General features: G+C 40.1%; 1 protein-coding gene across 5 annotated transcripts in view; it reads right to left on the reverse strand.

Annotated features, from left to right (window-relative positions):
* The window catches only part of LOC5564305 (protein grainyhead), a 682,122-nt gene that overhangs the window by 21,846 nt on the left and 646,250 nt on the right, over positions 1-14,026 (reverse strand). For all 5 annotated transcript variants that reach the window (XM_021842677.1, XM_021842678.1, XM_021842676.1 and 2 more), the window contains one exon: positions 12,113-12,211. In XM_021842677.1, coding sequence (XP_021698369.1) covers positions 12,113-12,211 — 99 coding nt within the window. The remainder of the gene's footprint in view (positions 1-12,112; positions 12,212-14,026) is intronic.

Raw genomic sequence — 14,026 nt, forward strand, 5'->3', positions numbered from 1 at the left:
TCTACCAAAACGAAGTACATGATTGCAAGTAGCGACAGAGGTTGGATTGGTGATGTAGGTGCTGAGGTAGTGTTTGATGGAAATGTGTTTGAAGAATTTGTTTACCTTGGAAGACTTGTGGCATGCGACAACGACGTTTCCCGCGAAATGAAAAGACGTCTTGCAGCTACTAATTTAACAGACTAGGTTCCGAAACTTGCAAACGGAAACAAATTTCGACCTGTATAAAACATTGATTCTTTCGTTGGCTATCTACCAGCATGAACCGTGTACATTGTGTAACATGTGGTTACAATTATCTCATTTTGTGTAATTTTTATTTTCCGTGTGTTATTAACCCACATTTGAGTTGTTTTAACGTGGTGTGTTTTATGTCACCGTACGTTGTGTTGTTTCAGTTTGAAATAAAGTATTGATTGGCAACATGATCCACCACAGTGTTTTGTAAATATTTTAATTTGTTCATTTTCATTATATATTGTATTTGAAATGTTTACTAAGTGCAGTTGGAAGATTCCGTTCTCCTCCTTTTGCAAAAAAGCGACACCGAGCATAAACAACAAAAAAGTCGAGCACGATGGCAGGAGATGGTTTTGTGTGTGTTTGGTCGGAACGATGACGTTTCAAGAGTAAGGAAGAGGAGACAAGTTAAGCTAATCGATAAGAAGCTTTTGCTTCCCGGCGGTCTCGTCAAGCGTCCTACACTGAACGAAAACTCCGGTCGCACATTGAATGATTATTGACTCATCCGAGCCCCATACCTATTTTCAGACACAATCAAGATGATTTTCATCTGCGCGAAAATCATCTGTTTACAAATTACTCCGAATGAAAATCACCCAGTCTTGGAATGATTTATCATACACACATGTCAATTTGAGGCAAATAGATGCCTCAAATTGAATGATTATCATACACACATGTAAACAATCCTTATTCCATTCTAGTTAATAATTTAAAAGAAGTCAAATAAAAAAAATCAACTTCAGAACTTTGTTGATGAATGTACATTAGCATTTATTTCCACTACGAGGTTATAAAATGTATTATTCGTCAGTCTTCGGGAACAGATGCCAAACTGCCGAACACATTGTATGAGCTCCATGGAATACCAGCATATTAGCGACCTGTGGTTGGTAGATACCATAAAGAAGTGTGAAATAAATGATACCGAAGGGGCTAATGTAAGATTTCAAGTGCAATAACCTGTTAAATTCACCCAGAAACGCTTGGAAAACCACGCTGCCGTTGTTATGTTTACGTATAGATTTGGAAGATTGATTTGACATTTGACCATCCCCTTTTCGTCTGGTACTTCAGACAGTAATTGAATGATTTTTGGTTTGGGACATGGAAGAAATTAAAATCCGTCATAAATTGCATGCTCTTCATTTGTGTTATCATTGTTCGATTAGCTGCCTAATACCATTCTATTGTGATCTAAAATTCATCTCTGAATTGGATGGTTTTTGCTCAACAGACTGTGGGTACATCATATTCTTTCATAGTCATTCAAAATGTGGAATGTAAAGTTTTATAATCATGTGAATTACAAATCATTCAATGTGCGACCGGAGTTTTAGTTCAGTGTACACTCGCCCCCACAGTTAATCGCCAAGGAGAACTAAGACTGACGCGTAAAAAGGGGCTTACCGTCTGCGGTTTCTATTAGGGCCTTCAACGGCGAGTAGTTGTACTGAAGCAGCAACAAAACGTTCGACACTAATATGCGAATGATGAATTGTATGGATTTGAAAGCGGCTTCATAGTCCTTGTTTCGATACATAAAACAATGATAATAAACCAGCCCACACTTTGAATGATGTTAAGGTGAAGATGAATCGAAACCAAACCTCAAATTTTCTATAGCACAAATCTGGAGAACCGAACATCCGTTTGAGCTTAAAAATTTTAATCGATTGGTCACCACTAGCAGGCGACGAATAGGTAAAGTTTTCAGCTTAAACAGATATTTGGTTCTCTACATTAGTGCTGTTGAAAATTGAGGCTTAGCTTTGATTCATTTTCACCTTAAGGATGCTATACAATTGCCCAAAAACAACAAAGCGGCTGAAAAAGTTGATATAGGAGCGGAAATACCCAAAATGGCCCTGGTCCTGGCCTCCTGGGTGCTTGGATGCTTGTCTGTTCGGATGAAATTTAGAATCTAAGAGACATAAGCGTATTACTAAAGCAATACTCGATATGATATATTTGATCAGATTACCGTGTACCCCCGTTGGTTTGACTACATTTAATCTGAACATTTTTTTAATTTGTACTCCGGTAATTTTCACATGCAGATTAAAAATGGTTTAAACGTCATTTAGCTCATGGAACGGAGTAAAATGGAATGGAACGCAGTATCAAAACAAAACAGTGAAAGAGGTAACCAGAAACACGATTCTAGGGTGATTAGGAGTTCAAATTCAAAATGAATCCCGATGGTTTGCATTAGGTACCGATCATTTAGCGGGGATACACGGTAGTGGAATAAGTATTCACTAATCTGATCAAAACTCTCCCAAGGATTAATTTCTGAATCTCAAAGACAACTTTAGCGAAACTCTGTCGACATTTTCGATGGATTGGTTAGGTAATCCTAGTCAGAATTATTCCGTGAAATTGATACATCTAAATGTTGCGATGCGGTTCCTTGACAAGATTATTAGCAGAAACTAGAGATAAACAAATGATATTTTTGGCAGCTCTCTAACTTGACAGATTCCTGAGCGAAATTCAATCGATTTCCGTTGGATTTTATAAATCGAGTTAAAAAAAAACGATGAGAAATTTCTATTGAATAAGAATAACAGTCGAAAACATTCAACTGTCAAATTTATTAGCTAAGAAGAAATATAGTATCCTAACTGCAGATACGCCGTTAGGATACTATACGTGAGATTATAAAAAAATCAAATACCAGACTAGTATTAGTAACAGGAAAATCGAATCCAGAAAATTTATCTTCTTTGTGAAGAAGAGGCAAGGTTCATTTAGTAGTAATGAATCTTGAACTACGGTTGTTCAACTATCTGTGAATTAGGGAAAACTCCAAAACACCTGAAAACTTACATTACTTCAGAATCCCAACTATTTGAAAGTGTCAGAATAGTTTAAGGGGACACGGGAGACCGTGTTATTTTCCCTATCTTTCGTCTCACTCTAACAATAATCATCAAAACATTGTGAAAGCCAATCTCGAGTTTTAGTGAACCGATGAAGCTGAAAATTTATCGGGTTGTGCACTACATATATAGAATCATAGTGATACACTTTTGCATCGATATATGGAGTGGTTCTTGGGATTTGCTTCTTGAAATGGATAGGGTGATTATGATGACGTCCCGTGCGGCCTTATTTATGACGCATATTGATCATAATCATCAACTTGTTTAGATGTCATTGACACTGTAGAACTAAAAAGAACTTGAACTACTGAACAATTTGAAGAATCCACGAAATACAACGAGAGAAACCAACGAACAAAAATCGTTAAATTTAGCAAGTGTTCGCGTGCACTATATTAGTCCTAGTAGCTTCACGAGCAACAATTCAAAAAATATCACCTTCTGTCCAATCTTAAAAACTGCCAACGGACAACACACTAGCATATAAGCTAGCCACTCCGGCTAGGCCCTCACCTGCGTCCCCGGCCCAAACGTGTTTGAATTGAGATATTTATCTGAACACCCATAAAACATAAAGCTTCCAGAGATTTATTGGGGTTCATCTGAACCGGCCGTACTTATAAATAATCATTATAAATCTATTAAAAGCCCTGTGCCCTGTTCGCCGCGCATTATGCCATCCAACATTGGGTATTATCTCCTTCGGCGTTGAGTATGTATTTGTATTAGAGGAGCTTTGACGCTTTGACTAAAGAGACTCGCGCGTCTAACAAGCGCTGAATTAGCCCATGATGAATGGAGATTTGGACAGTCAGTCAGTGGAAGAAAAGACCTAAACGCTCGCACAGCGCAAGAACAATAAATTCCGACGCCATTATTGGAGAGGCTGCTTCGTCTTCGCCGCCATCCCCGTACAATTGTTGCGGTCATTATCCGGGAGGGAACCTGCTGTCCGATGTTTGAGTATTTTTTCTCCGCAGTATCGTCTTGATGTGGCCACTTTTTCACGCACCACACGTCGTTCGTCACTTCTCTGATATGGTGAGAAAGAAGGGGGCACTTGGTTGGTTTCTCTGAACTCCCTGGGAGGTAGAAGGGGGCAGCAGTTGGTGCCCATATTGATGGCAGCGATGGTTGGCTATTTCTCCATAATGGCCATTATTGTGCGCAAGATATTCCAAGAAATGAAACCACATTACAAGAGAGTCGAGCAAATTTCATCGATCATGGCTTGGAGCGGCAGCGTCGCTGCTTTTACTCTGTTGTCGACGTCGGATGATGATGATGATGAAGGTAGGGTAGCGCGGAATAATATGCCCTTCTACTCCAAAAAAATCCTTTTTTGTTCAAAAATTGAATCGAAAATCGACCTTAAACAGTTTTTGCATTATATTAGCTTTGCTGTGTCATACAGCTTTCAAACTTGCATAGTGAGATGGTTGAACATTGGTGGAAATGTGTGTAACGAGTGTAAACCAACGCAAAATTAACATGGCAGACTTGCGGACAGGTTCGGTGTAAGTTCGTAATCGTTTGCTCGGGAGAACGCACAAAAAGAGAAGAAGCAAAAAGTTCGCGAACATTTACTCGCGAGTCACCGAACAAGGTGTGATTTTTTACGGTTTTGACAGACTAATCAATTGTATATTCATCAAATCGACAGTGAACTACTAGTTTGTAATCAGAAACCCTTGTAAAGTAGAAATCTCGGAAAGGAAATAGTTTTTTTTTTCTCAAAAGCGGAATAAACTCTGAACAGCTCCGAGCACATTCACGAATCACTTTAGCATCGTTTACTCGCGAGCACGACAGATACGAGTAAATCAGCATTGTGATTCTCGTGAGTATTCTGTTTTGGTTTTGTTCCGGTTCAGCTGAGATGTACGCCACTTTCCATCCTTACTCTGGAATGGTCAGGATCCACAGCCATTTCAAATTTTATAGTGAATCTGGTTCGTTAAACATTGAATAGAGACGTATTGCACCAACTTACCCTACGAGGTAGCGGATCATAAAATAATGCTCCGAAACAAGTGCCCCGGCCTAGGACCCGGCTAAAACAAACAAACCCCTAGCGAGGCGAGACCTCGCCAGCTTTCGTATGGGTCTAACGCACAACCCTACATTTGCTGATAGATCGAACCGCGCGCGCGGAGAGGCCAACCAGGTGATCAATCGCCGTCACAATAGAGCCTGAATTCGCGATCGATAATTTATAATAAATGGCCATCGGTGTGATTATGCGCACTTTTTCATCGTTGGGAGAGCCGCGGCTTTTCGCTTCCGAATCCCTGAAGAGCGTTTTGCACTCCGGACGGCAAACCGACTGCGGATATTTATGATAATTGCAATTTTGAAGATCGTTTTGAACACTTGTGTTGGGCGCTGCGGTCCGCGATCTCGGTCATCGGTTCGAATCGATCGCGGCTTTTTCAGCTCATAAATAAATGATGGCCCGGCATATCTACGTACCGGGTCTAGGTGCGTTTTTATTCAGCGAAGTATTGCACACGGTATCGTCGCTTACGGGTCGGCTGAATGCAAAGAATCGGCACTCAATCGTCGTAAGTGACAGGGAGATTCAGAACGGCTAGCAGTGAACGTTTCAGTTTGTGTCACACACAACTTTGTTGAGATCTTCTGCTTATAATCGGTTCACCATTAGCACCTATTCCGCGTAGAAACCTTGTGGTGTGTGGTATGTGCCGTTCTTTTGATTTACCCAAGAAGGATGCATTGTACCGATCAGAAAACGAACCTAGGATCGCATAATTACACTACTGCGGCCTTCCACGGTGAGTGGGATGATCATTCGCCGCGTCCGGAGTTTTCATTTGCAATAAACACCGATTCCTACGGTGTGCGAGATTTACAGCGATCATCCCTTCTCGGTCGCGAGCGGCCTTTCGCACCATCCTACTTAAATGCAAATTGCGATCCCTGTCCGATGTCTACCTCTGCTACCAGTGCTGCGTATTTGCATGACTGCCAACTCCGCGTGGACAATAATAATTATTTTTTACCGCATTTTAAGTTGTAAAAACTGTTTTAATATTATATCTTCATTTGGTCATCCACTGGGCAGTCGTTGTCGTAAGGGGTGTAGGCCTCTACCGTGATAATGACAAGCTTGCTTGCTGGCGGGCTTAGCGTAAGGACCCCAAGAGGCATAAAGAATTTGACAGACTCCGAAGCGATTCGCGCAGAAGAAAGCGGCACCCATAATTAGATCATTTCTCTAGTCTTGATGACGACGACGACGACGATGGAGACGATTAGCTCATCAGCATCTCCCCGACGACGAGAATGCTCTATTAAAATGTAACTATAACGGTTCGTGACGAATAAATGGAGCGCGCTGGTAAGTGCATTGGATGTTGGCGGGGATTGCACATTGCCCATAGGATGATGCACTTAGCTTAGAGGATGATTGCATTGGGCATCTGGCACCGCAACGGCAGACTCTTCTAATCGAGTTGATTCAGGGCCTCAGGCTGCCGATAACTGCGTGCGTAGATCGTCATTTGGTTCGCAGTCCATTAGCTGAAGTCAGTGACGATGACGTGTTGATGATCTAATGTAGGGTTAGGTCATTAGCTTGGATCAATTCGTTGGATATGTTGTTTTTCATGGAAATATTATTCAGACATCTGAATGAGATGGATCAACGCGTAATCTAACGTTCGTCAACAGAACGAAGCTCATGACCCTTCATTAACAATATACTATGACCTCTTATGAGCGACTATGAAGTTCTCTACATCTTTCATAAGCTGGTGAGCTCGTTTCATGCTTGAGATAACATAAATTTAAAGGAAAGTAACGAATTTCGAAGAAGTTTTGGTGTACAGGTCAGAACTTCAACAGAACGAAGCTGACCTTTCCATTAACAATTCACTATGACCTCTTATGAGATACCATGATGTTCTGTACATCTTTCCAGCTCATTGCTGGTGAACTCGTTTCATGCTTGTGATAACTCAAATTTTAAGCAAAGTAACGAATTTCTGAGATTTTTTGATGTACTGATCACAACTTCAGCTGAACAAAGCTTAGGTGAACTGGTGAGCTTGTTTCATTCTTGCGATAATATAAATTTTAAGGAAAGTAACGAGTTTTGGTATACTTGTCAGAACTAAAACAGAACGAAGCCCATGACCTTTCCATTAACAATTCACTATGCCATCTTATGAGAGACCGTGAAGTTCTTCACATTTTTCATAGGCTGGTGAGCTCGTTTAATGCTTGTGATGACACAACAACATGAATCGCATCACTTAGTAAGGTGAATCTTGATCATGTAGCTGTTGAACCCACCCACTAAAACTCCTTCATGTGATACCCATGGAGATGCAGAGGAACTTTTTTCAGCAATGTGCTTTAATCGATATAATGTCTTGGGATGGTCGCATCGGGTGACCAGAAAATTTTATTTGGATTCCCGCCGCAGGTGGCGTTGTAAATTTTAACTTTTTTATTTGACGATTATCAAATATGGTGTCTTTGACACAGTTTCAAATTAAATAAATGTAAACAAGTTTGCTTAAAACACCAACTCCCTATTTGGTCACTCTATTAAAGTACAATGATATGTCAAAATATCTTTTTTTACTTGGTTTTGACCATTATGGTCATTCGCCTAACAAAATATAAGTGTCGAAATATCGTACAATTCGAATATTTTTTTAAATTTAAGTATATGATCGTAAAAATGTTCTACAAATTTACATAAGTTGTCAAAATACCCAACTTTGTGAAAGTGAATAGGGTTCTAAAACACAAACAAATAAAGCTATGGTCAAAAATGGCTTTGCAGATAAAACCTCCCTGGATTCAAACTACATTTTAATCAGTTGTATATTCTATAGGTTTCACCGGTATCCATGAGTGAGACGAGGAAGCTTGAGCACTGTACTAACCTTTATTGTGATCGTATCTGGTTTTCGTTCCATTTAGAATTTGTCTTTGAAATTGTCTTTGAAAAAGTAATGTATTTCAACTATTCCCATCATATCTCAACTAATCTTATCAGGGTGTCTATCGTTTATCAAAACGAAATTCCTTGATATTTCCAGGTTTTGCAAAATAATTCCAAGTTTAGGAAATAATCTAATGTTATATGACGAGAACAAACTTTGAAGTGTTTTTAAAAACTTTTAAAGTGTTTTCGATTCGATAGCTACTCACACTTCTAGACATTTTAAAGCAAGGTGCTAACCATATCAAAGCTGAAGTTTTTTCCAATGATTTTGATTTAATAATCCCTGGATCCGTTTTTTCCCACAGACCACAGATTTTCAAGCCCCTGGTTAAAAGAGACCCACTTTTATAACATTTAAACGTGGTAATTTAGATAAATAATGGATTCTTTGCATTTCATTCGATAGCGTTCAAGAGTTCTAAATCAATCATGATTGTGGCGACATTTTAAATTAAAAGTTGTTTAAATTACTTATCCAGAATCGATTATCCCGAAATCAAATATTTTCCAATAATTTTAAAAATTGTGCATGAAGCAGACCTGGGGCTGGTAGCGACTAAGTGTCTTAAAAAAAAGGGAAATTTGGAATCCTCTTGCTTGAAAAAAGAGATCACACTTTAACCAAAAACAAAACGACGCCTAACAGGAACCATGAGAAAAGAGTTTGATTTCTCATGGAATCAGACCAGACATTTCTCTAAGAATATTCCTAAAACTTTTATTTTGGAATTCCTAGCGACAATACGACAAATAATACTGTTTGTATTACTGTATGCATTTTCAATTATTTTCACAAGGAGTTTTATCAGAAATTAGCTCAAGTATTTTTCTTTAAGTTCGACAGATAAAAATATATTTTTATTTGAGAGATTTTTCCCAAGGAATTCCTCCATGAACTTTATTTTAGATATCTCAAAATACAACCTGGATTTATGCAAAAGTTAACTTAGAAATTACCTCAGAGATCCCATCAGGAATTACTTCATATATAATTCCAGATATTCCAGGAATTACTCCAGAGATTTCTCACGGAAGTCTTCATACGTGGGCTTCGTGGCCTTGCGGTTAGCGGCGTCAGTCGTCTAGGCGTATTGTGTCACGAGGTGTGGGTTCGATTCCCGCTCCAGTCGGTGGAAACTTTTCGTCAAACGAAAAATTCATCACTGGGCTAATGGGTGTTTCGTGTTGTCCGTTGCCTAATGTTAGTGATCGTTCAGTCTGTGCAGCCAATGTGCTGAAGACGGTGTAAAATTGTCTTTTAATACATTTGTCCAAGCATGCTTCCAGGAGTTTTTCGTGATGAATTTCTAAAGCAAATTTTTGAGTAACCTCTCATTAAACTTTAGGAAGTTCTCAAGTCACCCTTGATAAATAAGTATTTCTATAGTAACTCTTGACGAAATTTTAAAGCATTTTCTTAAATAATTGCTAACTTAATTGAAAAAAAAACAAGATCAAATCAATTAAATCACTGTAAAGGAAACATCGAAATCTCTTAAACATTGTGTAGGAAATATCGGTGGATTTCTTGGAAAAAATGCTGTAGTATTAACTGGTGTGAAACTTTGAATGAACTTTTGAAGATTCCATGAGGATTTCTTTGAGAATTTGTTAATAAATGTTTGGAAGAACTTCTAAATTTTTTGGGCGAAATTCCTAGAAAAAATTCTGAAGAATCACGAAACATAGGTATTATTATTTGAAATGTTTGAAAAGATTTACTCGAATAATTCCTCGACGAATTTTTGAAGCAATTGTTTAGAGTGACCGTGGATGAAATGGCGTATACGTTCTTGTCGGGCTTTTGAAAAAAATCTCAGAACGAATTTCATTAAATACTCATGAGTTGACCTCGCGTGAATGCAGTGGTTTTCACGGTATGCAGTGATAGAGAACAGTTAACATTCGTAGCGTTGGTCTGACACTCCTGTCGATGTTCTACATTTAATATGACTTCAGCATATGACTCCGCGGCTACAAAGCAAAGCCATGCTGAAGGTGTCTGGGTTCGATTCCCGGTCGGTCCAGGATCTTTCCGTAAAGAAAATTTCCTTGACTTCCCTGGGCATAGAGTATCATCGTACCTGTCACACGATACACGAATGCAAAAATGGAAACTTTGGCAAAGAAAGCACTCAGTTAATAACTGTGGAAGTGCTCATAAGAACATTAACCTGTGGAGCAAGCTTTGCCCCAGTGGCTTTGTCCCAAGAAGAAGGAAGAAAATTGTCAGTTGACTAACAGAAGCAAACCTGTACCATAGGCAATTTTTCCATAAAAAGTCATTCTGCATGATCTCACGTGAATGCAGTGGATTCATGGATCCACAGAGCACTACAATTGTAGATTCTACTGCATTTTTGCCTAAGATTTCATAATTGTGGATATTTTTTGTAATTTTTGGAGCTTCTTTTAGATCTCTCTGAATCTAAAGCGATTATGGAAACAAAACGCCTTTGATCTAGACAGCGTGCTAGCTCTGTAAATCAAAGGCGTTTGTACCGATAACGTGTACTTTTAAAAGACTGATCCCAAATCTCGCAAGATCTATCTTCGGAGTGCACATTTGAATGAAGGTTTTGGTGTGATCTATTCCACGAATCTACTCAGACCCGAACAATAACCGAAAAACATTCGCTCGAATCTTAACGGTAATAACAATTTTCACAAGTATCGACCGCGGCGGGGTCAATCCTCTTTTATAAATTTTACGTTTCCCTTGTACCTCCTAACCCGTAGCCCAAAAATTGACCCCACCGCTGCTGCTCAGATTCTGGACCTGGGGAGAGCGAGCAATAAATTGATTTGATGCCCAAAGTATGATAGAGTATGAACATAAAATTATCATTAATTTGCATTCGAATTTCGCTCGGATGGATCCTCTTAGCGGTTCGATGTACCTGTTGTTTTCCGTCCATTGCACATCTTCAAAATACGACGGGTTAAACGTTACTCGATCAGGCGCGCGCGTCCGTGTAATCGATCAAGGAAGAAACGGAGAGCCTGGAGTCAAGATGCGCTTTCGCAGATCAACGTTCGGTGCGGAAAATTAATAATTCAATAGCGGTTGTTCTTCGGTTTCCTCTGCGCATCCTAAGAGATGCTTGGCGGGGTACAGTTGTCCCACGGTTATGGATCAGTGTTAGATTGAATAAAACGTCCACAATACACCTAAAGCCTGTCCACGATAAATTTCGGACACGGATGGCGGGTGTACCACAGAAAGTTCGAGAATTTTACAGAAAGAAGGATTAACATCCTTGTCAACTGTTTATTTTGTAGATATAACTCTTTTATTCTGAAATAAACAATTGTTTTTGTTGAATTATGAGTAACTTTTTTTTGCTGCCATTATTTGGGTGTCCGAAATTTAACGTGGACAGGCTTTAGAAGCGTTGATTGACATTCGTAGGGTCCGAAAAACCTTACTACAGTACAAAAATATATCGTTTCCTAGAGAAACGCCAAAACGTATGCATTCGCTAATACATATTTCGTTTATCTTACAGATAAATTGCTGTTGTAGTGTTCTGATATTATGGACGGATTGTTCTCTCACTGATCCACATGATCTGTGTGAACGTTTGAAATTTCTATCGTAATCGAAACTTTTTCATGAATAATCTTAAAATTCGAGCTATATTCATAAAAATAATTATATTCTGATGTGTCAGGGTGATAAATCGGTATTGTTGATTCATAATTATGGGGCGACTGTAGATATCATGCAGAGCGACGTCACAACCCTATCGTTGACGGACGGGACGGCTGGCTCGATTCTCGGACACGATGCAAGAAAAATGACTTTTCCGCCAACATTTATCGCCCTCGGGTTGCAAACAGCAGGTAGATAAATTTGCCCGGATAAGTGAGGACGTGTGTGTGTGCTTGCTTGCTTGCGAATGAGCATCGATCGATCGGTTTTCCAGGAATGCGGGAAAGACATTTGTACGGTTTCGGGTGTACAACGGACGGAACGTCAGCCCTGTGTTTCACTTACCTTATCACAAAATACTTTGATTTGACAGTAACCCCTATGGCACACGCTGGTGTCCCGTGGATCCTCGAACGTGTCGATCTGCAGGTGGAGCGGTAGACCCTGGAAGCAAGAAGATGGGAAGAAATTGGTTATTATGATCAGTGGACGACGGGGACGGAGTGCAACTTTCGCTTAGATTTAGGTCATCGATGGGTTTCGGTGTCTTCTGTAAGGTTCCCTGAGGCTTCGGCTGTTGTGGTGGTGGTGGCGAGTTGGTCGAGTACAATCATTTCTGGGGAAATACAGCTATGTGAGGGGCATTGAATGAGTAAGCTCATGATAATTTGCATGCGATTGCGGGAAATGCACCGGCCTTGATGGAGTGACGACCACCCGTCGATATGATATGAGGAAAACGTCGTTTAGTTGCTAAATCAATAATTTTGGAAACAGCTAAGAGTAGCTAAGAGTAGTAGTCTTCTTCAGTGTCAGTTCCACTGATGCACGAAACTGACACTGAGGAAAACTACAAGACTTAGTGGTAGTCGAAATATGCGTATCTGTCAAAAGATAAGGGCGGAACTAAAAGTTACAATACTCAAATCTTCTAAATCTACAACGTAAACGATTGATTTGTAATAACGTAATTGATTCTTCTTTATCGAGGCCATCAGAAAGATATCAGATTTAGATTGGACCACCAGCTAAAGAAATGACAGAAAATTCACGAACATCCATGAATACCATTGACAGAGCTGCCAGAATATTTCACAAAAATTTGCAACGGTAAACGTTGCATGGTTTGCAAATAAAAAAGACAAATCGACGCTATTTTTCGGGCAACATTTACTCATATGTTTTCTTGAGAGTCATTTCTGAGATCGCCCTCTGACGGTGATCGTGTGGCTTTGCTGAAAGCAATCTCTGCACCATGGCAAACGATCATGATGAATTATTATAGTTTATCGCTCGCTCTCGACACGTCAATCAGTGTCCCGGTTCGGTCAACAGGCGCTCTCCGCACATCATCAGGGAAGAGCACCATCCATTCAGTCAGTCAGTCATTCAGCCACAGACACTTGCTGTCGAACTCCCTGAAAGGCCTCCGTAAGCTCATTTCCCAGCATCATCATCACACCCAGAGATTCCGGCCTGACTGCCGAGCGAAATAAAAGGATGAATGAACGCCAAGGAGGATGATCTGCTCCCCAAGAAGCGAGACGGAGTTAAATAATTGCTCATTATCAATTTCAGTGTAATTTGCTGATGATGAACAAATAATAATGTAATGATAATGATACCTGCAGGGTCGAAAGCGCAACAAACACCCATTGCCGCGATTAATGGGGTGGCACTTAAAGATGCGGAGAAGCAGAGGTTACATCACCACGGAAGACTGTAGACAATGAAGTTGAATCAGTTGAACAGAGCGGAATTGAATATTAATTGGAAAAAAGTTCCTCGGGGCTGTCGCCCAAGTCGCGTTTCGATGGATAGGTACCGCGAAAGAGGGCGTATGTCGAATGTGCGCTGATTGGCTGCGTTTAGGAGTTTTCCCACTTCGGCGGCAGCAAAGTCGAACGCCTAATCGAAGTTGGTGTGCGGCGGGGTGAAAAATGCTCGCCACCCGCCAATCAACGAACGCTGAGAAGTAAGAGCGATCGAAGCAAACGTCGGGTAATGATCGGGTGGGCTTCGGTTGATCAGGGTCGGCTGCACCCATGAAGTTCAAATATGGAAGATGGTTCACATCTCAGAAGAATTTTCGAAAGAATCCATCGAGGAATCTCTGGAGTAATCTTTAGAAGAATTTCTGGAATAATTCTCTGGAAGAATACCTGGATAAATCTCTTAGAAAATTTCTTAAGGTGTTCCTGGCTGTCTCTTGAGTCATTTCTGGAGCAATTTCTGAAGCAATCATTGGAAGAATTCCTG

This window comes from Aedes aegypti, chromosome 2 (genome assembly GCF_002204515.2).
Source record: "Aedes aegypti strain LVP_AGWG chromosome 2, AaegL5.0 Primary Assembly, whole genome shotgun sequence".
NCBI classification, from domain to species: Eukaryota; Metazoa; Arthropoda; class Insecta; order Diptera; family Culicidae; genus Aedes; species Aedes aegypti.